The sequence below is a fragment of the Schistocerca gregaria genome, chromosome 3, assembly GCF_023897955.1.
Source record: "Schistocerca gregaria isolate iqSchGreg1 chromosome 3, iqSchGreg1.2, whole genome shotgun sequence".
Lineage (NCBI taxonomy): Eukaryota > Metazoa > Arthropoda > Insecta > Orthoptera > Acrididae > Schistocerca > Schistocerca gregaria.
The window spans coordinates 270,526,140-270,548,526 of record NC_064922.1 but is presented as its reverse complement, the minus strand read 5'-3'; the positions used below and the strand labels follow the sequence as shown (position 1 = coordinate 270,548,526).

Sequence of the window (22,387 nt, the reverse complement as noted above, 5' to 3'; positions counted from 1 at the left end):
ATTCAGCACCAGGGTGTCAACTGCCTCTCATCATGCCCTGAAATCAGAAATGTCCTGCCCACTAACCTTCCCACCCCTCCCATAGTTGTATTCTGCCATCCACCAAATCTATACCATATACTCATCCCTCCCTACACAACCTCTGCTCTCTACCCCCTTACCTCTTGGCTCATATTCCTGTAATAAACCTAGAGGCAAGACCTGTCCAGAACATCCTCCCATCACCACGTACTCCAGTCCAGTCACAAACATCACCTACCTCATCAAAGGCAGGGCTACCTGTGAAACCAGTCATGTGATCTTCAAGCTAAGCTATAACCACTCTGCTGCATTCTATGTGGGCAAGACAACTGTCTGTCTGCATGAATGGGCACCGACAAACTGTAGACAAGAAACAACTGGGCTACCGTGTTGCTCAGCATGCCACCCAACACAACATTCTTCATTTCAATGGCTGCTTCACAGCCTTTACCTTATGGATCCTTCCAAACTGATACCAGTTTTTCTGAATTATACAGGTGGGAACTCTCTCTGCTATATATCCTACACTCCTGTAATCCTCCTGGTTCAACCTTCATTAGTCAGTAGCCTCAGCCATCTAGCCCCTTCCCTGTTCCCATTCCAGCACTACACAGCCCTCTATTCCACCAATGCACCCAATATTTTTACATCTCTCCTTTTCTGCTAAACCCTCCCCCCACCACCCCCTCCACTCTTTCCACTGCCCTCTGTCTAATTTCCCTGCTGCACCTAGCTATCCTACCCTCTATCCACATCACCTCTGTATGCACCCCAGCTTCACTGCATTGTCTGCCACCCCTACCCTGCCGCCTCATTACCCCCACTTAGTTGCCTCTTGCACCATGCACTGCTGCTGTTGCTTGTAGTCTGGCTTCAGTTGCCAGAGACTCTCTCTCTCTCTGTGTGTGTGTGTGTGTGTGTGTGTGTGTGTGTGGTGTGTGGTGGTGGTGGTGGTGGTTGGTTAGTGTTTAACATCCCGTAGACAACGAGGTCATTAGAGACGGAGCGCAAGCTCTGGTTACGGAAGGATTGGGAAGGAAATCGGCCGTGCCCTTTTCAAAGGAACTATTCCGGCATTGGCCTGAAACGATTTAGGGAAATCACGGAAAACCTAAATCAGGATGGCCGGAGACGGGATTGAACCGTCGTCCTCCCGAATGCGAGTCTAGTGTGCTAACCACTGCGCCACCTCGCTCAGAGTGTGTGTGTGTGTGTGTGTGTGTGTGTGTGTGTGTGTGTGTGTGTGTGTGTGCGCGTGCGTGCGCGGGGGGGGGGGGGGAGGGGGGGGGCAGGGAGTCTAGTTTTGATAAAGGTCTTGTTGACTGAAAGCTTATTTTGTGACAGTCTTTTTGTTGTGCCTATCTGCACTCACCATCTGTGCCATGTGATGAGTAGCAACTATCCTTTTCATAATACTGTTACAACTCATTAGTTTAGTGTCATAGGCAGAGTTAAGGATTAGGGATGTGGCATAATTCATTGTCAGTATCACTACAATTTTGTGTTTAGAAACATCTCCATAAATAGCTATTTTTTATGATATTGTCTTTCAGCGATACCTAGAATGCAAAACACTTTCCTCAGTTCACAGAGTAACATAAGTAGCTTGATATTAGTTCTGCCCCATATACACCATTATTCATTTCTGTACACTTACTTGCACTGGAGAAGTTTCTGCCAGTAATGGTGATGGTGTGCATTCCATTATTTGACAGTTATAATAACAATAATAATAATAATAATAATAATAATAAAATTTCTAATTTTTTATAGATTAAAACACATAAAGTTGCCTGAGGTAGATGACAATCACATGTGGGTATTGCAATGAGAAACCCAGTCCATCTGATTTAGTTATCAAAGCCTTTGGCAAGACTTACTGTTTGGGCATTTTCAGTACTGAATTCATTGTAACTAAATTAGTATACTCAAATGTCCTTACTTGTTCCTGAAAAAGTTCTTAAGAGATGTTTCTTCAGATTTCTTCATTTTAATATTATCATCAGTTTTTACGCTGCTGTTACAGTCTTGAGCAAGCTAAAACAAGAAGACAGATTGCTTGAAGTTTACACAGTGACCCTGATTAAATAACTGCCTACTCAAACATGATATTATTGCACTTGGCCATTACAAATAACATGCAAAGACATTGCGTTAAACAAATACAGTGGTAACTGTTAATGCTTGCAGGTCAGTTGTGCATATACTATCAATGCCAATTACACGCTGCCTCATGATAAGGAGATCAAAATGCCATCCTCCCAATTGCAATAATATCATGGTTGACTAACACTTCAAATTAAAAATAAAAATTTTGATTCACTTGACAAAGTATGAATGATCATGTAGACAAAAATACATTAGTGTCCCCAAAGTGAAGTGACAGTAAGAGTCACAAATAAGGTATGTAAGTTGTAATAGTAAAGAAATACAGATAATCAATCACAGAATTCAGATAATTAGAAAACTGTAAAATTATTTGCTTTAATTAACTTACTGACTGCAATGCTTCACATGCATTGCACCATTTTTCATACTCTTCATTTGGTGCTTGCATATATTTTAACACTGCTTCGGCAAGTAGATTGAAACGAGTTGCTCTTTGCATGGGCAACATTAAAAATGAATATAAAGGAAATTTTTCACATTTCTCATCATCCTCAATTTTTTTCAGCGCTGCAGCAAATCTCTTGTTTTTCATCCTTAAACAATAAAGAATCTCTTGTAAAGATAATTAATTTGGATTTCAAACATAGGTAAATCTATTAATTTATTCTGCATTTTATCTAGTGTTTGGTTAACAATTGTATCTGGACTTCCTGTACTTACAGTTGCCGTAAGCGTTTTTCAATGATCTGCAGATTCTCACAGTACTTCACGTATACTCCAAAATAATGATTTGCATGATGTATTATTGTATCTGCCATTTTTGTGAGCTGGAGATCTCTTTCCCAAACAGTTACCAAGTCCTTTAGGAAGTTTTGGGAACAGTTTTTTACTGAAAAACAAAAATAAATTTAATTTCTTGAACTTTGACTTTTCAAACTATGAAAAAGAAAGAAAAATCCAAACAGAAACTGAATTTAAGCCTGACCTACATATTTTTCAGTGATATTTTACAGTGGGACTGTGATATGACCTACGTATTTATCAGTGATATTTTACAGTGAGACTGTGATAACATTTTTAGACTGGTCATGTCAGGTGCAATATGATATTAAGTTTGACAATGACAAGTTAGGCAAATCAGTGCTTATTACTCACGTCATCAGTTCTGGATTGTTTGTTGCCTGTTTATTACACATTTAAATGTTCTTAACAATGATGTCTGAGTACACGTGAGAGTGCTATTACATATCTGTATGGCCAAGGGTGTTGTTATTCTTTTTATTGTTATATATATATATCTGTTATAGGTAATAATATTTACAGTACTTTTGTTGTCAGTGTTCGAGCCAGGAGACGGATCATTGGGCTGTGAAGGGATGACCACCAGTGTTAGGCTTACCATAGAGCAATACACACACATGTTCACCTAATAGCACCTAAGGCAATGCTTCTGTCCAGCAACTGATATGACACACAATGGTGACTTCAAGTGTACAGTGCCACTGTTCCATGAGATCATTGCTTTGTGGATGGTAGGCTGTTGTGCGGTAATGTCATACACCACAGAGGTTGCATAGTTAATTAAATATGACTGCTTCAAACTATTGTCCTTAGTCAGTTGTTACAGAGATCAGGCAGCAGAAACATCATATCCATGTGTCGACAAATGCTCTTGTTGTTATCTCTGCTATAATATCCAGAGGGGAATGGCTTCCACCCAGCACATCACGCAGCCGAGGACAGAGAATATATAATGACAGCTCTCAGACTCAAAAGAGACCCTACCATGTCAAGTCAGACATGCTGAAATTGACCTTTTGGAATCTCAAAATAAGCGAATGTTGGCTGTGCGTGATGACACACGTTTGCTGTGCTGACAAGCTGTTCACATACATGTACAGCCTTGGCAATCCTTTTCGACATTGGGCCATAAAAACAGGTTAATGAGAAGTCATGCTGACAGGCATATGTCGGGGAGCAAAGGATTGTGGAGTTGGTTGATTTTGTGAAACATAAGACAGTACTTGCTTGATAGATCCAGGGATTGAACAAAGTTCTGTATGTAAATTCACTGTAGAATCTTGAGGTAGGTCCATAATTTGTTGGTCTTGCAACTGCAGCTCTGTTAATTTATTGCAGCTAACACAGGTGTAGAAGACTTTTATTCTTGACAGATAGTCTGCGATGACGATGTACACTCCTTGGGGATTTCTGACATCATATGAAAATTGCACTATATTGATGAGGTGGCAGAACTGAGGGTAGGCATCTTTCGAAGGGTTGCATATCAAGTCCACTAAAGATCGGTGGCCTGTCCTCTACATCATATTTAAACTGATGAGCCACTTCCTATGCCGCCAGTATTCACAATGGTAGGTGGACCACTTGCACTGATAATCTGTCAGTTTACAAGGGGCAAAAGAAACCCACCCCAATGGCATAGTCACTCATGTCTAATATAATCCTCAATTGGTCATTATGTGGTGGGTGCACTAAATTCAAGGCATGTATGAGAGAGTCTTTAATTTTGTCAAAGTCGTACTTCATATATGGAGTCCACTCGACCATGCACTTACCACTCAAGTTCTTGTCAGCTAGAACTTTTGTGAGCAATGCCCGTAAGGCAGCAGCATTAAGGAGGTGTCAATGATACAAGTTAATTGTACCAGTAAAGTGGCACACTTCATGGTAATCTTGTGGTTGAAGTAGTTGCTTAATGGACACTGTTCAATGTGGAATAGGATGGATACCAGCAGCATTGTCCCGGCAGCCAAGGAAGACTACTTCAGTTTGATGAAGCTGACTCTTGCATTGTTAATGATGACACCATTGTCAGTAAGTGCATTGAGAATTTGTTTGAGATGCAGTTCATGCTCATCTTGTGAAGGGGAGAAAGTTAGAATGTCACCCTATACTATCAATAAATTGTTGCCAGGTCTGGGCCATATTTTTGAGGCCACAAGGCATGAACAGGGATTCATATTAACCAAAGGGCACAATTATGCCATTTTTTTAAATGTCCTATCTGCAAGTGTACATTACTGCAGTGTAAGACACTGAAAACCAAGGTGTCCTTGTTGTAGTGGGTGTAGTCTTTAACGTTGGGGATCAGGTAGCTATTAATGATGGTGCAAGCATTTGAGACCTGCAGCCTTCACATAGCCTAACTGTGCCACTAATTTGATAGGGGAAGCTCATGAACTACCAGAAGGTAGCATGATTCTGGCTTGTAGTAGTTCAGCAGCTGTTTTGGCCACGTGGAGCTTGTCTCGTGGTAACTGCCATGGTCTGTGGTGGACAGGAGAGTTTTGGGTGGTGGTAACCTTGTGGACAATCCTGTTGCACGTAGAATTTTGTATAAATTGTAATCATGGCTGAGTGGTGAGCACGATAAAAACCTGAGTCAACATGGAAGGCATATTAACAGGATACACGTTACTAACATTGGTTGTATGTGGAGGCAGTATTGTCATGTGTGGTGTGGTGGTAGGTGTCCCTGTTGTACAGCATTTCAGCTGAGAAGCTGCAGTGGAGTTGGTGGGAACAGATGGATGAGAATTTGCATCAGAACAGAAGCCAGATGGTGTCGTGTCGTAGTGATCTCATCTGACAGTGTACAACTGGTTCATCACGATTCATTTTCATACTGTAGGCATGACCTTGTGTCAAAGAAACATTGTTGGATTATTGCTGTTGGGCCAGTGATGTGATGCAGTTGTGCAGTATCATTGACATTCATCACTCATACCTATGTACTGCATGCCTTTCCAGAGAAAAGTAACAGAAGCCTGCCCTGACAACAAGGGCATGCAACTGACAACACCAGGAATGGAGTGACCACCTGTCTTAAGTTGTAATGTGCTGTGTGCTAAATTCAATGATGGCCGGAAGTCCAGGGGGCGAGATACTAATGTCCAAACCCATGTAAAGAAAATATTGTCTATGGATATGGTCATTGACATAGGCTTCCACTCTGCAGACGCATATGACACTTCATTGATATGTTGCAAGGTGATGTGGTTTTATTTACAGCTCTGATCCTGTTTGCCTGTAGCAGATCACGCAATACTTTTCAGTAATAACATTGTGGTTGGCAATTGTGTGCCACATCACCAAACTGCTTGTGGAGCCAGAAGAGATGTCGCCGTACAGGAATGTCACCATGCAAGGCATGATTGCTAGTTGCATGAATGTCTGTTGTGGTTGGCTGAAAGTCACTGTGTGCTGGTCATGTGTGGTCAGTCTGGTTCAGCTGTGTCTAGGTGATTGGTACAGCATAGCTGCCGTGAGTCATGGTCAGAGGCATTGTTATCTGTGTTGTTCATACAGTGTCACTGTTGCAAAACAGTAAAATATAATATCAACATCCTTTACAGCGATCCTCATTCTAGTGATATCATCACAAGATGTACTTGAGGTGAGAGCTTGATGATCCAGAGACTCCAAATTGTGTGGTCATGGATGAGGTTAATATCCACCAGTGTATGCACTCAGTGTCAAAGTTGTGAAGTAATCCTGTTCCTCATGTGTTCTCATAGGTGGCTTGTGTAAGGTGTCTGTGTAAGGTGTTGGAGTAGTGCAGACATTGTGGTGTTGTATTTATTGCTATCCAGGAGAGGCAGAATAATATTACTGATTATGTCAGCATGTTCACCGAAATGGCTGAGCAAAATGACGGACTGTACTTTGTCATCTGAGAGGCTATGAGTGGGCAGCATGCACTCAGTATCAGAAACCACATTGCAGGTTGGTCTGGGTAAAATGGAGGCAGCTGAAGTTGTGAACAAAAATGAGTGGTAAAGTTCTTGGTGCACAGTGCACTAATTACTGTAGCAATGTCAAGAGGCACAACAGAAGAGTTCACAGTATACATATACAGTGCAGGTGTAGTATTGTCTGGAAACAGCCCAACTAGTTGGACCACATGATCAGGTGCAAATGGGTCGAATGAGGTTGGACATGACACAGTAGGGACTTCATCATTGGCAAACATTCAAGAATTTTCAAGTCCAAGAGACTAGTGCACAATATTGGAATGATATGCATGGTAAGTGAAGTCTGGAATGAAACCACTCACTATATTGTCTGTAGGGATACACTGTTTGATACTATACGTAGCATTGTTAGCACTTGTGACACTGAACTGAGGGTGATTGTTTTCCTGCTGAACAGCATTGGTTGCTGAGTATTTCTCTGTGAAGCATGAAACACCCTCTGTATGAAAATCACTGTCTTGTCATAGTAATTTCACTGCTCAAACGTTACAAAATGGCTCTATTTTCAATGCAAAGTACCCAAAATGGGAATGTAGAAGTATTCAAATGAGCCATATGCAGTTGTTGCAGTTCAACAATGTGGATTTTACCCCAGGATGGGATAAATGTAACTTGTAGCAATGACACAGTTACGTATAACATGCACTTTATTTCATAAATGTCACAGGACAAATACACATCTAAGTTCACAGCAGGAATAAAGCACACTGAATCATAGGTTTTCAGATATTTTACACCAGGTCACTGTCAGTAGCCAGACAGTTTGTTCTCTGCAGTAGCCACTGTCATTGGTGGAGTCCTCCCATTTACAGATTTATCTTTTCATCTGTTTTCAAAACAAAAGAAGACATACAGCACTGTAACCTGATAATATGTACAGACGAACCCAAAAAATAAAAATTCTTCACTCTTGCTAACATATTTTCTTGCTTTTCAACTACATTTGACAATTTCAAATGCACTCAATGGTTGCTTTCTGTGATCAACACCCCTAGAATGTCTTTTGATTCATGGACATTTACAATATGTGATCAAAAGTACCCATACATCCCCAAAAACATATGTTTTAGGTGCATTGTGCTGCCACCTACTGCCAGGAACTCCATATCAGCAACTTCAGTAGTCATTAGACATCATGAGAAAGCAAATGGGGCACTCTGTGGAACTCACGGACTTCAAACATGTTCAGATGGTTGGGTGTCACTTGTGTCATATGTCTGTATGTGAGATTTCTACACTCCAAAACATCCCTAGGTCCACTATTTCTGATGTGATAGTGAAGTGGAAACATGAAGGGACATGTACAGCACAAAAGTGTACAGGCCGACCTCGACTGTTGACTGACAGAGACCACTGACCGTTGAAGAGGGTCATAATGTGTAATAGGCAGATATCTATCCAGAACATGTTGTCGGCTATGTCCCAACTGGTAGTGATGAAGTCTGACAGCACAACAGTACGTCACGAACATCCTGAATCTTTGTGTGTTACATCTCATGCAACAGTATTCAGGTTCCATTTTTTTTCAAAAGGGCAGTGCTCATTCAGACATGAAACAAGTCTACGATTTTAATGATGTTGAGCTACTCCTGTAGTCAGCAACACCTCAGATCTACCCCTGATAGAATATGTTCAACATCATAAAGATAAGTGTGCTCATACTGCCAAGTTCCTTGTAAATTTGACTTGATTCTGTCATCAATGACATGACGTCACATACTCCTTCAACCTGCAAAGTTTCATTTCATTTTCCCATCCCCTTCTGGGTGCTTGACATTTTTTGTCAGGCAGTGTACATTATGACAGTCCAAACCATTTTTCTGAATAGAATTTAATGATATATCAACAATCGTTATATACAACTCAATCTGAATAAGATTTTTTTTTAAATTGGTAGTATGGACATCAAGACTTCTTAATCATTATAGTGTACTTAAATCCTATTTTGAGGTGCCCAGTGCATACTGAACATGACTGTAAAATGAGCTCACTCAAAATGTTGGAATATACATTTATAGTGCACTGCAGGCACTAATATTTAACTTTCAGCACCAATTTTTAAGAGAATATCATCTCATACAAAACCAGTTTTGTTGGAATATCATTTAATATAATGACAGAACAAATGAGCAAAATAAAATGTACTATATGTCTTCCAAAAGACTGAGCCAAATTATATGTTATGTTTTTGAACTGTCATATATTATACCACTTAAATCTTAAACCTTTTATGACTTCCACACATTCTCAAAGGCTGGACTGTTTGTATTCTAATCTCTTCAGGCCACTTACTGAATTTGAGTGCCTGTGTGCATGCATGCACTGCATGCCTGGTAGAACTAAACTGGCATACACTACGTCTTAATGCCATTGAGATATTAATCTTGAGCAACACAAAAGCAAATCCCATTTCCAGAAGAAAGGTATATAAAACTAGATCAGCAGTCTTTAAGTTCATTCTACCTAAGTTCTTTCTAGCTAAGTTCATTCCATCCCTATCAATGAGTGTGAGGAATACAGTATGTTATCTGCCACCATATCATATAAGATGTAGTAATGTCCATATAAGCTCAGTATATAGCTTCGTTGAACTTGCACAAATAGCAATATGTGATAAACATCAGTTCAGAGTATGACCAAATTTACCTTCAGGATTAGTTTTAATTTTTATTCTGATCACTTGATGTTCCATTTTCCTTTCTCTGTGTAAAGAATTAATTAAGTGTCAACAATAAATTCAGTAGAACTGGATAAGAATGGAAGAAAATGACTATAGAAACTTTTTAAGATCTGTTCTACTGCTAATTTGGAGTAATTTATGGTAATGACAAAGAAATATGAATCACAGTGGTGATTTGCTAAGCCAGCCTTCCCTTTTCTTCACTCCTCCTTGCATCAATCATGCAATGATTATTTTTTTTAGAGTATTGGACATTGAAAACCAAGCCCATACATTCACTCAGATTGGTAGTGAATTTTCCTTTTGATATAATTAAGTTGTTCACTATGTCACAATGCAAATTATTTTCTTGTAGGTTTCAGCCATATTAAGTGCTTTGTTTAAAATACTTTTAGTGCAAGATGTGTGTATGAAAATCAACTATGTTGTCATGCAAGCTGGTAGTTCACACTTCAAGCTCATAATTATATTTATTAGTTTGCTGACTTCTGTTGACAATTTGTTATACACAAATAAGACTTAATTTATATCTTTTGTAGGAGCAGTTTCTATACCCACCATTCTTATTTAGAACAAATGTGTAACAGCATCCATGATTAATTTCCATTTTCGAGATCACCATATATTTCAAGTTCACACATGCTATCCATAAAATTAGCCTAAGACCACTGCTAGGGATTGAGCTATCAAATAGGTGATTACGTTCAACATATTGTGCATTATGCATTAAATCAGGACCTACAAACGACAGAGAGACTTCGTCCCACCATACCCCTCAGTGGTTCACAACCCCATAACAGGCCACAGTAGTCCACCCACCACACCGCTGTCCCACCCAGGGTTATTGTGCGGTTTGGCCCCCAGTGAACCCCCCTGGGAATGTGTCATACCAGACGAGTGTACCCCAAATGTTTGCATGGTAGAGTAAGTATGGTGTATGCATACATGGAGACAGTGTGCAGCGATCGCTGACAAAGTGTAACTGAGGCAGAATACAGGGAACCAGCCTGCATTCACTGAGGTAGATGGAAAACCAACTTAAAAACCATGCACAGGCTGGCCGGCACACCAGACCTTGACATTAATCCACCGGGTGAATTCATGCCAGAGACCAACATGCCTTTCCGCTCAGGAAGTAGCGCGTTAGACCACACAGCTGGCTGGGTGGGCTATTTTCAATATATTCTACTGCTGTGATACCTAACTCATTGAAATTATGCTAGAAGGTGTTTTAAATCAATAAAGACATGATTCTTAATACAGAGTGTTTCAAAAAGGACTTTACATCTCATAAAATTCATATAAATTAAGTCATTGTTCCTACAGGTGTGATTGAAATGTCAATTTGTAGGGAAATACATCAAATTATGTCTCACATAGTCCACTAGTGCTGAATCACACCGTAAGGACTGCTAGCAGCAGTTGTGTTAAAGATGGCTGCCTTCACTGGACCCAAGCATGCTAGCTGTGTGTTTTGGTTTGAAGAATCAAAGTTGGAAACAACAATTCAATGTAATTTCTGTACCAAGTATGCTAAAGATCCTCCTAATAGGCCTATAATATATGCTTTTTAGAAACAGGGTGCTCAGTAAGGCATGGGAAATCATCAGGTCATCTGAGCACATCTGATGATGTTACTGAGCGAGTGAGACAACATTTTGTCAACAGCCATATGAAATCAACCCGGCATGCATCTTGTGAACTGCAAATCCCACTTACGACTGTTTTGTGTGTGTTGAGAAGCCATTTGCATTTGAAACTGTGCAGACTAATGATTGTACAGGTAATAAGAGACACTGATAAAATTGCTGACAATAACTTCTTTCTGGATATACTGAACCAATTACATGAGGATGAAGTGACAAGTTTAACGCACATAACTGTAGGATTTGGGGCAGTGAAAATCCACATCAAACATTTCAACATGTTTGTGATAGCTCTAAATTGAAAGTTTTTTGTGCATTGAGCGACAACACCGTGTAAACCCCTTTTTTTCTATGAGAGAACAATCAACAGGATATGTTACAACTATTTTTGATACCACAGATCGATGAGGATGATGAAGAACGAAATGTTTACTTCATGTAAGATGGAACACCACCCCAATGCCTGGCTGACATACAGGATTTTCTCAGTGACAGCTTTTCATGTCAATGGATTGGCCATGATGCACTAATTGCATGGCCCTCACATTCCCCAAACCTGACATTTGATTTTTTTCTTTTTTTATGGGGATTCATCAAGGACATCATGTTTGTACCTCCTGTGCTGTCTTCTCTACCTGAGTGAGTTACTCATCCAATGCTACAGCGAGTTTGGGAAGAAATTGACTTCCGATGGGATGTGTGCAGGATAACCAGCAGAAGCACATACAACATCTTTAGTTTAATGTAAAAAAAAACTTGATGTCTTTCCCCACAAAATAACACTAAACCCAGCTCTATATCTTCTTTCAATAAATTTAAATGAATTTTTAAACTGTAAAGTCATTTTTGAAAAACCCTGTATTTTAGGAAACTTTTTTTTTCACTCCTTAAAATCACCTTGAGAGAACTAAAGTATCAGAAAATACAAGAGCTTCAAAATTGCACTACAATACAGAATGGAAGTATAAAATCACCAACCGCATCAAAATACCAGAGAGATTTGCATCAGAAGCAGGACGAAAACAAAGTGGACTCATGCTTTTTTCACACATTAGTTTGTAAGATTCAGCAAGTGTACTACCAATGACCACCTACATATGCCTGTAATGTTGTCTGTTGGCATTATTGTATGGATTAACTTTAATGAAGAGGTTTCATTGTTAAATTAACACAAGAAAAGGAACAGCAAAAAAGTATGTGCTTATGTCGTCTAGTCAACAAAAAAGGTGTATTGACTATTTTTAACAGAAACAGTTTTCTCATAGGCATACTGAAATTCATGGTGGCTAACTGAGACTAATTGATATATTTAAATACTCAGGAACTACTATATTATCAAATGGTTTCATTATTAGGGAACTTGTTAGACATATCCCAGTTGCACAATAGGTTCACATAATTGTTAAAGAGACCTTGTAGTCAATAGAAAAATTTGACTGAAATGTAGACTAGTTATCCAGAAAATACACTACATGCTATCACTGAATTATGAGTGTGACAAAATCTACCATGAGAAACAATGATGTGAGCTGAATCCAGACAGCTGAAAAGAAGTTTCTAGGTCATAATAATGCAGAATATGGAATGAGTAAATGAGAAATGTGGCAAAAAATTATAGCACTGCAGACCTACAAAGCAAAGCCATAGGTAAGATACTAAGATTACAACAACCTTCATTTTTCTGATAATACTTTACTTTTTATTTCTATTGTGGATAAACTTCAACAGTGAATGGACAAATGAGGTAGAGGAAGTTTGTAAAAAAAAAGTAATCAATTACAGACTGATGAAAATAATGTACAATGTACACATCAGGAAGAAAACAATATAGATCAACAATGATTCATAAAACATTGGATGAACCTCCATGTTTGTGCCAATTGAAGACAACAATTAGATGCACAGTGGAGAAAAAATCTAAGCAGAAGAGTAATATACTATGTGGAGTGCTTTTGATCAACTAAATACTATTTTCAAAATCAAGCTTTCATTATGTCTGAAACAAAAGGTTTATAGAAACTAGGTAGTTGGAGTTTGTACTTGGTGCAGTGATATACGGAGTTTTAATGCAAAAATAATTCAACAATTGAAGGTTGGTTAGTAGGCATTGGGGATATGCATGTTGGGAACAGACAGACAAACAAACAGAGCAAGAAACAGGCTGGAGTGGAAGACATAATTCTGACTGTAATGAAAATAATGAAATGAAAGCGGACAGTACACATTCAAACAGATGGGTGGTTGAAGACCATGGAAGTTCTTTGCTGGATTCAAAGAGGTAAGAAAATATTAAGATGGCAACTTGTTTGTCATTTACCTTCTGAACAGAGCACAATTAGAAACTTCTTAGTTCAACTGATTAAAAGATAATCAGCAGGCTTAATTAAAAGTTATTTTTTCACTGCCTTGTAACAAATTGCACCAGCCAAAGTGCAGCCCCATAGTGAATGATGTTCTCAAACATGGAATAAGTTGATTGATGTTCGTAAGCAGTTGCTATGAATCGGTGTATTGGGAAAGCTCTCAAGAGTCATGCAGCTGTGATACCTGTACCAGAGGTACCTCAACCACTATCCTTTCCTGTGGATCCTGCCTCCTCTGCAGAAAGTACAGAATCTGTCATTACCTGTCCACTTGACTGAGAGTGGTGTGTCAGTGGTAGATCTAGGCATCCTGTACAGGGTGGACAGGGACCAGGGAGGGCTCAGGGTGTTGTACCGATTCCCCTAACCAAAAAGTCTGAGGTGCTGTCTTCCACTGAAACTGAAAATGAGCCAGTGGGACTCACTTCACCTGTTTTGGGGAAACCTGTTTTGTCTGGTGTCAGGAGGAGGCAAATGTAAAATAGTACAGGTCTATTAATCATTGGCAGTTCAAATGGACAGCGAATAATGGTACCTCTTAGGAAACTGGCAGCAAGGGGCAAGAAAGGACACCAGGTGCACTCAGTGTGTATGCATGGGGGCCTCATTCGACATATTGAAGAAGCTATTCTGGCAGCCATTGAGGTAACAGGGTGCAACCAAATGCAGATTGTAGTGCACGTTGAAAAAATTGATGCCTGTCGTCTGGGCTCTGAGGTCATTCCAGCAACTGGCAGATAAGGTTGAAAAGACTAGTCTTGCGCATGGACTTTCAACAGAGCTCACAATTTGTGGTATTGTCCCCAGAACTGATCATGGCCCTTTGGTTGTGAGTCAAGTGGAAGGACTGAACCAGAGGCTTCAAAGGTTTTGTGACAAGCTAGGTTGTGACTTCCTAGATTTGCATCACAGGGTTGAGAAATTAGGGTCTCCCCAAAAAAAAAAGTCAGGTGTGCACTACACATCAGAAGCTGCTACTCAGGTAACTGACTGTGTGTGGGGTGCTCTCAAAGGTTTTTTGGATTAGGCGACTCTCCATCCAATCCAGATACTGATAGCTGTGAGGAAACCCAGAAGTATGAGTGTAAGATTGAAAGAAATGCCTCCCATAGGTGAGATTATTAAAATTCAAATAGTAAACTGACAAAGAATTCACAACTAACAGCTAGAGTTTGAAGCTCTCATGAAAAGTAGTGAAGCTCACATAATACTAGGTATAGATAGCTGGTTGAAGCCTGAAACTGATAGCAGTGAGATTTTTGGGGAAAATTTAAGTCCATATCGAAGGGATAGACAAATGGAAAACGGAGGCTGTGTATTTGTTGCAGTAAACAAGAAACCCATATCCAATGAGATAGAGATAGAAGCTGCATATGAGATTCTTTGGGCAATACTGAGTAGGGATAGGCATAAAATGATAATTGGGTCCTTCTATTGCCCACCAGACTCATCTCCTGATGTAACCAAAAGCTTTAGAGAAAACTTGAGTTCACTTGTTCGTAAGTCCCCCCCCCCCCCCCCCCCCCCCCCATCATACTGTAATTATTGGATGAGACTTTAATCATCCAACAATTAACTGGGAAATTTACAGTTTTGTTAGTGGTGGGCATGATAAGAAATACTATGAAACTTTATTTCTCTGAATACTACCTAGAACAGATAGTTAGGAACCCCACTCATGATGGGAATACCCTGGATCTAATGGAAACAAATGAACCTGATGTCTCTGAGGATGTCCACATTGAAACTGGTATCACTGACAATGACACAGTTGTGGAAACAATGATTACCAAAATACATAGGACAACTAAAAACAAGCAGAAAGATATATATGTTCAGTAAACTAGATAAACAATCAGTAGTGTCATATCTCAATGAGGAACTTTAAACTTTCAGCACAGTTCAGCAGAATGTAGAGGAACTGGTTAGATATGTACCCATTACAACAGTTCATAATGGGAGCGAACCTCAGTTGTATACAGTCACTGTAAAGAAACAGAGATTACTGCATAAGAGGCGTGAAACAAAACATAGGGCTATAGATAGATAGCTGCTGAATGACATGCTTTTGGCTGTTAAGAGAGCAATGCATGGTGCATTCAGTGACTACCATAGCAGAATATTGTAAAATGGCGTTTCACAAAATCCAAAGAAATTCTGGTCATATGTGAAGGTTGTTAGCGACACCAAAGTTAGAGTGGAATAGGACAGGGGATAAGACAGGGAATGAAGTTGAGGATAGCAAAGCAAAAGTTGAAATGCTTAACTCTATTTTCAAATGTTCCTTTGCAAAGGAAAACCCAGAAGAGTTGCCCCAATTAAATACTTGTACCACTGAAAAGATAAATGGAATGTGTATGAGTGTCAGTGTTGTTGAGAAACAGTTGAAAACGTTAAAACTGAACAAAGCTCCAGGCTTGGGGAGAATCCCTGTCAGATTCTATACTGAATTTGTGGCTGAGTTAGCCTGACATCTAACTATAATCTATTGTAGATCTCTCAAACAAAAATCTGTGCCCAGTTCTTGGAAAAGAGCACAGGTCACATGCATCTACAAGAAGTGCAGTAGAAGTGATCCCCAAAACTACCATCCAATATCCTTAACATGAATTTGTTGTAGAATCTTAGAGCATATTTTGAGCTCAAACATAATGAAGTATCTTGAACAGAATGATTTCCTCAATGTCAGTCAGCACAGATTTCAAAAACATAAATCGTACAAGGGTGGTTTGAAATGTTCTCAGAATAGAAAAGAAAAACTTACATCACTGAAACTTTTTTTATTTTTCAATGTAGTCCTCTTGTAGATTAATGCACTTGGTCCAATGATGTTCCAGTGCCTGGATCCCCTCTCGAAAATGAGCTTCCTCTAGGCCTGCAAAATAGTTGTCAACTCCGGCTATCAATTCTTCATTTGAAGTGAATCTGTAATTTTGCCACGGCTACTGCATGTATTTTTGATCCAGTGTCAATAGTCACAGCACCCATCTTGCAGATAATTTTTTCATTTTTAATTCTTCAGTAAAATGTGATGTACTATTTCAGATGACATCTGGCAAGCATTATAAATTTCATGCACTTTCAATTGGCTATCCTCCATGACCATTTTGTGCGTTTTTGCAATGATTTCTGGAGTAGTGACACATCTTGGCCAACCACATCTAAGCTCTTTCGACCAAATTCAAATGCATTTGTCCACATGGCAACAGTTGACTATGAAGGAGCAGAGTCCCCCAATGTATTCTGGAAATATGCATGAAAGTCCTTTTCTTTCATACCTTTCTTTACAAAATATTAATCACTGCTCGAATCTCGATTTTTTCCACCTTCACAAATTCGTTACATGGGAGCAACAACAGATCCAATGGATATCAAGTGGAAACTTGTTGCGCTAGCACTGGCCTCTTGTGGTGCTTCTGAGAACTTTTCAAACCATCCTCATATGAAAGCCAGCTATCACCTTTCTCACATTACACACTGAAAGCTTTGGATTAAGGCAACCAGGTAGATGCAGTGTTCCTTGACTTCAAAAAAGGATTTGAATCAGTATCACACTTAAGCTTATTGTCAGAAGTATGATCATATGGGGTATTAAGTGAAATTTGTGACTGGATTGATGACTTTTTGATAGGGAGGACACAGCATGTCTTCTTGGATGAAGAGTCATAATCAGATGTAGAAGTAACTTTAGGTGTGCCCCAGGAAAGAGTGTTGGGACTCTTGATGTACATGCTGTATATTAATGACATTGCAGACAATATTAATAGTAAAATCAGGCTTTTTGCAGATGATGCAGTTACCTATAATGAAGTACTACCTGAGAGAAGCTGCATAAATATTCAATCAGATCTTGATAGGATTTCAATATGGTGTAGAGATTGGCAACTTGCTCTAAATGTGCAGAAATGTAAAATGGTGCACTTTACAGAACAAAAAAGTGTAGTATCCTATGACTATGATGTCAACAAGTCATTGTTGGTATCAACCAGCACATACAAATACCTGGGCGTAACACTTCGTAAATATGAAATTGAATTACCACATAGGTTCAGTTGTGGGAAAGCAGATGGTAGACTTCAGTTTATTGATAGAATACTAGGTAAGTGCAATCAGTCTATGAAAGAGGTTGCTTACAAGTCACTCAGGTGGCCAGTTCTAGAATACTGCTGAAGTGTGTAGGACCCATACCAGAAATGACTACGAGGGGATATTGAATGTATTCAGTGAAGGGCAGCATGAATGGTCACAGGTTTGTTTAATCCATGGGACAATGTCACAGAAATTCTGAAGGAACTGAACTGACAGAGTCTTGAAGACAGATGTAAACTATTCTGAGAAAGTCTATTAAGGAAATTTCAAGAACCGGCTTTAAATGATTACTCTGGGGATATACTACAACCCCCTACATATCGCTCACAAAGGGATCAGAGGATAAGATTAGAATAATTATTGCATGCACAGAGGCATTCAATCAATCATTCTTTCCACACTCCATAAGTGAATGGAACAGGAAGAAAAGCTGATAACTGGTACAATGGGATGTACCCTCTGCCATTCACCTGACAATAGTTTGCATGATGTAGATGTAGCAGTAGATGTAAACTGAAATTAAGCCTAGGCAGACTAATATCTTCTAGTGGAGGGTTTCTGGACTTATCCTCTAGGGAAGGTGTATGTGTGGGAATGGGTTTTCTATTATTTAAAAGTAGCAGGTGGCCATACAGGTTGAAACAAAAAATTTAGCAGATGCCCATTCAGAGATTTTATTCAGTCAAGAGCCACAAGCTCTAAAAATTAAGCTTTGGTGAAACTTTTTAACTTTTTATTTGAGTCCTGTACTACATCTGAGGAAGCATATTCATTTACAGTGGAAGATGCATAGCAGCATTATGAAAAGGTGAGTTAAACCTGATTTTAAATATTGGTCACTGTAGAGAATGCAAATAGTTTAAGGGGTCAAGATAAAAGTGTTTCTAACATCAGTTTCCTCAGGGGAACCTATTAACTCCTAGGGGACATGTCCACAGGTGACATATAAGGAGACACTACCATTCAGTAGAATTGTTTAAGTTCTGTACCAGGTAATGGATGGAATTGTTTGAAATGCTCAGTACAATCTGTGGCCCAAAATATGCCCGTTTCCTGGGAGCTTTAAACTACTGGGACACCATATGTCTAGGATCATAATTATAGAGGGCTCAAACTCATGTTTACAAGTGAGGGCTCCAATGACACTTGCAGCAGAGATAGAGACTCTTGGTGTGGTGCAATTGGCAGATGAAGCACTATCTCTTTTGGGAGTTACTATAGACAGAAACCATGGCTTTCCATCAAGAGGGATCCTCAAAGGCTATCAGAAAAATCTCAGAATCATTACACTTAGCAAGCTAGCTGAAGATATATTGTTTTCAACCATAGAATGAGTCTTGGATGGAAAAAGATCCCATCTTATTGTACTCTGAGAATGAACAAAGATCTTCTGGAGTCTAATGGAAATCTGGAGGTTGCAAAAAGAAATATTAGCTAGAGACAGTTCTTGATCTGAACATTAACAAAATTACAAACCAAAAGTGGGAATCCTAAATATGATTTGATGGGGAGGAGGAAAATCCTTTTACTTTTCTTCTCCGTGGACCTGCAGTTCTAAACATTTTTCCAAACTCTCCTCATTTCCTAAACCTAGCCACTTCTTTTCCTTCATCCCTCTATGGTACCTTTAATCCTTCTGCCAGAAAAAGGAGCCATAAACTTCAAAAGTGCATACATTCCCTTAGCCTATTTGTGTTTACTCCTACCAAATTCATTTTTTAAATCCATCCAATTAGATTATATTTTCAAAAATTGATTATTTTTGTTGATATAATTTTAGAAAGACATATTGTTGAGATTTGTTGAACTGCCTTTCAATTACTTAAAAGTAGCTAAACAAATATCATATTATCTGGAATTCTGAAATTTTTTTTGAAAATGTCTTTAATATTTCTATCACAAATCAGGATATAAAGTGGGTGAAATCAGAAGGAGATCTATTTCTCTAACAACTTCCAAACTGAGTTTAAATATATGGAACACACTGTTTACTATGCTAAAATTACAAAATAAATTCTATGATTTAAGTCTCTCACTGTAATAAAAAGAGATATATTAATGCTGTTGAAAGATTGCATCCACACTATAAGTAAAGGAATAGTTCCAAAAGGTCGACCCACTGAACACAGTTTTTGCCTTCAAATAGAATCATGTTGTTCTGATATTTTCATTGATGATCACTATATTTCAGGGGATAAATACAGTGATAGTAAAAAATTGCAACACCAAAAAGTAAATAATGTAGAGTAATAAAATTTTGGAATACATTTCTAGGTAACATCTGTAAATGATTAATATTGCAAGAACACAGGTTAATGTACAAATTAGATAATCCATTGCAAATGGGAAATGCTGGTAATTAATAACCAGTGTAACCACCAAAGTGTTCAATGCAAGCATTTAAAGGTGCATGCATTGTGTTGCACAGGTGCCAATTGTCAGTATGTGGGATAGATTTCCATGCCTACTGCACTTGGTCACTCAGTAAAGGGACTGTTAATGCTGTTTGTGGATGATGCTGGAGTTTTCTGATGATGTCCTGTATGTGCTCAATCGGAGACAGGTCAGCAGGGCAAGACAACATGTTGACACTGTAGAGCATGTTGCATTACAACAGCAGTATGTGGGCAACCATTACCCTATTGAAAGAAACTCCCTGGAATGGTGTTAGTGAATGGCAGCACAACAGGTTGAATCACCAGACTGACATACAAATTTGCAGTCAGGGTGCAAGGGATAACAATGAGAGTGCTCCTGCAGTCATACAAAACTGCACCCCAGACCATAGGTCCAGGTGTAGGTCCAGTGTGTCTAGTATGCTTCCAAGTTAGGTGCAGGTGCTCAACCAACTGCCTTCTAACTGACACATGGCCATCACTGGCACTGAGACAGAACCAGCTTTCATAAGAAAATACAACAGACCTCCACCCTACTCTCCAATGAGCTCCCACTTGACACCAATGAAGTCACAAATGGCAGTGGTTTGGGGTCAGCGGAATGCATGCTAAAGGCTGTCGAGCTTGGAGTCCTTGAAGTAACTGATTTGTAATTATACCACTACTTAAGCTTATGGCTTGATTTGTTTGGGTTCATAAACATCATAGCTTATTTGTTACTACTTTTATGTTATAATTTCATGTACTGACACATTTGATGACCTTGGAGATTTGCTCCTAAATTTGGTACTATGGAACTAATCGTGTAAATAACATAAAATAATAAATCCACTGTGATGCCAACTACTGCTCAAATTGCTGCAGCAGATGCAGTACAATGCACCAGTGCCATACACCGAACACTTCGTTCATCCCTCTCAGTAGTGCCATATGGCTGTCTAGAGCCTGGTCTTGTGACCATATATTCTCATGACATCTGCTGCCAGCAGTCATGTACAGTGGCTACATTCCTGCCAAGTCTTCACAGAAGCAACATCCAGTCATTCTTGTAGCTCTTTTACATGACCTTGCTCAAACTCAGTGACGCATTGATAACGGCATCTTTCTTGCTTTGAAGGCATTCTTGACTAACATCAACTCACCACGTGCAATCTCAAGGTAACTAATGCTCATGACCATAACAGCATGTATTAAAAGCAAACCTGATTTACACTCTCATATTGGTTGTCGCTAAAACTTCCAGTTTTCGGTTGTAGCAGTTTGCTTCCATGCCAGTTTAACCTGGCTCTGAAAACCACTCAAAATAACCAATTTCCGAAATAACCAACTTTTTGTTTTTATTTCTGTTATTTGCTGCACAGCTGAAATAAATGTAGAAATTGTACTAAGATTGAAAAACTTTGACCCTGTTGGTTTCGAGATACATAGAATCAAAGTATTAAATCAAGTAGGCAAATAAATAAAACTTAGTCCCTCCACCGTTTGCTGCTTTACTTGAGAAGTGGTAAGTCATGGAATATTACAAAAAAATCATCAGTACTCTGCTGCTGATTCTAATTTTTTGAAACTCTGCTCAAAATCATGTTGTAATGGGGGTGTCATATGAGGTTAAAAACTGAGGTTAAAGAATCGTATTTTTCAGGTTAATTTGTCCATATTCAAGGGCTGAAAGCATGTAAAGGTATATTATGTAGACACAGAAAGCAGATCAGCTCCTTTCTATTTTTATTGTATACTGTGAATGAATTGTTGTTAAGTTTTCAATTTATTACTGTTACCATAATTTCTTACCTCTTCTGTTGTTTCATAGAAATGGCAAAAAAATCTTTTATCTTTTAAAGCAAATGAAGTATTGTATTTCATTGTTATGTCACTTCATAAAAACTTTGCCAGATTAGGATTGGTGCCATTCTGTCACACAACAATTGTCAAGTGGTGACAGCGAGAAACTACTGAACGGACCTGGTAGGGGCAAGTCTTGCACATTGTCCATATAGGCATACCTTACGCCATGAAACATGGCACTGGACATAACAGTTTCAGCAATGTTGTACTAATTCTTATCCCATGTGTTTTTTGCTAATTTCTGTTGGCATTGTTATTAAAACAGCACTCATTTCTTTTCCAATTTTCTATGATAATGCAATATTTCACACCAATGCACTTTTTGTAATAAGAATCACTCTTTCTTTCTACAAAAGATTTATTTAAAAATGAAAATTTTAAAAACTGCTGCTATGGCTAGATATTTTGTACCCTCTCCCCTCTCTCTGTTATCAGTAAAAAATAAAAAAATGCCTGTTATAGT

General features: G+C 38.9%; 1 protein-coding gene across 2 annotated transcripts in view; it reads right to left on the bottom strand.

Moving 5' to 3' along the window:
- Positions 1-22,387, bottom strand: part of LOC126355468 (uncharacterized) — a 190,702-nt gene that overhangs the window by 11,700 nt on the left and 156,615 nt on the right. For both annotated transcript variants that reach the window (XM_050005783.1, XM_050005784.1), the window contains 3 exons: positions 2,851-3,019; positions 2,519-2,723; positions 1,964-2,058 (listed from right to left, as the gene is read on the bottom strand). In XM_050005783.1, coding sequence (XP_049861740.1) covers positions 1,964-2,058; positions 2,519-2,723; positions 2,851-3,019 — 469 coding nt within the window. The remainder of the gene's footprint in view (positions 1-1,963; positions 2,059-2,518; positions 2,724-2,850; positions 3,020-22,387) is intronic.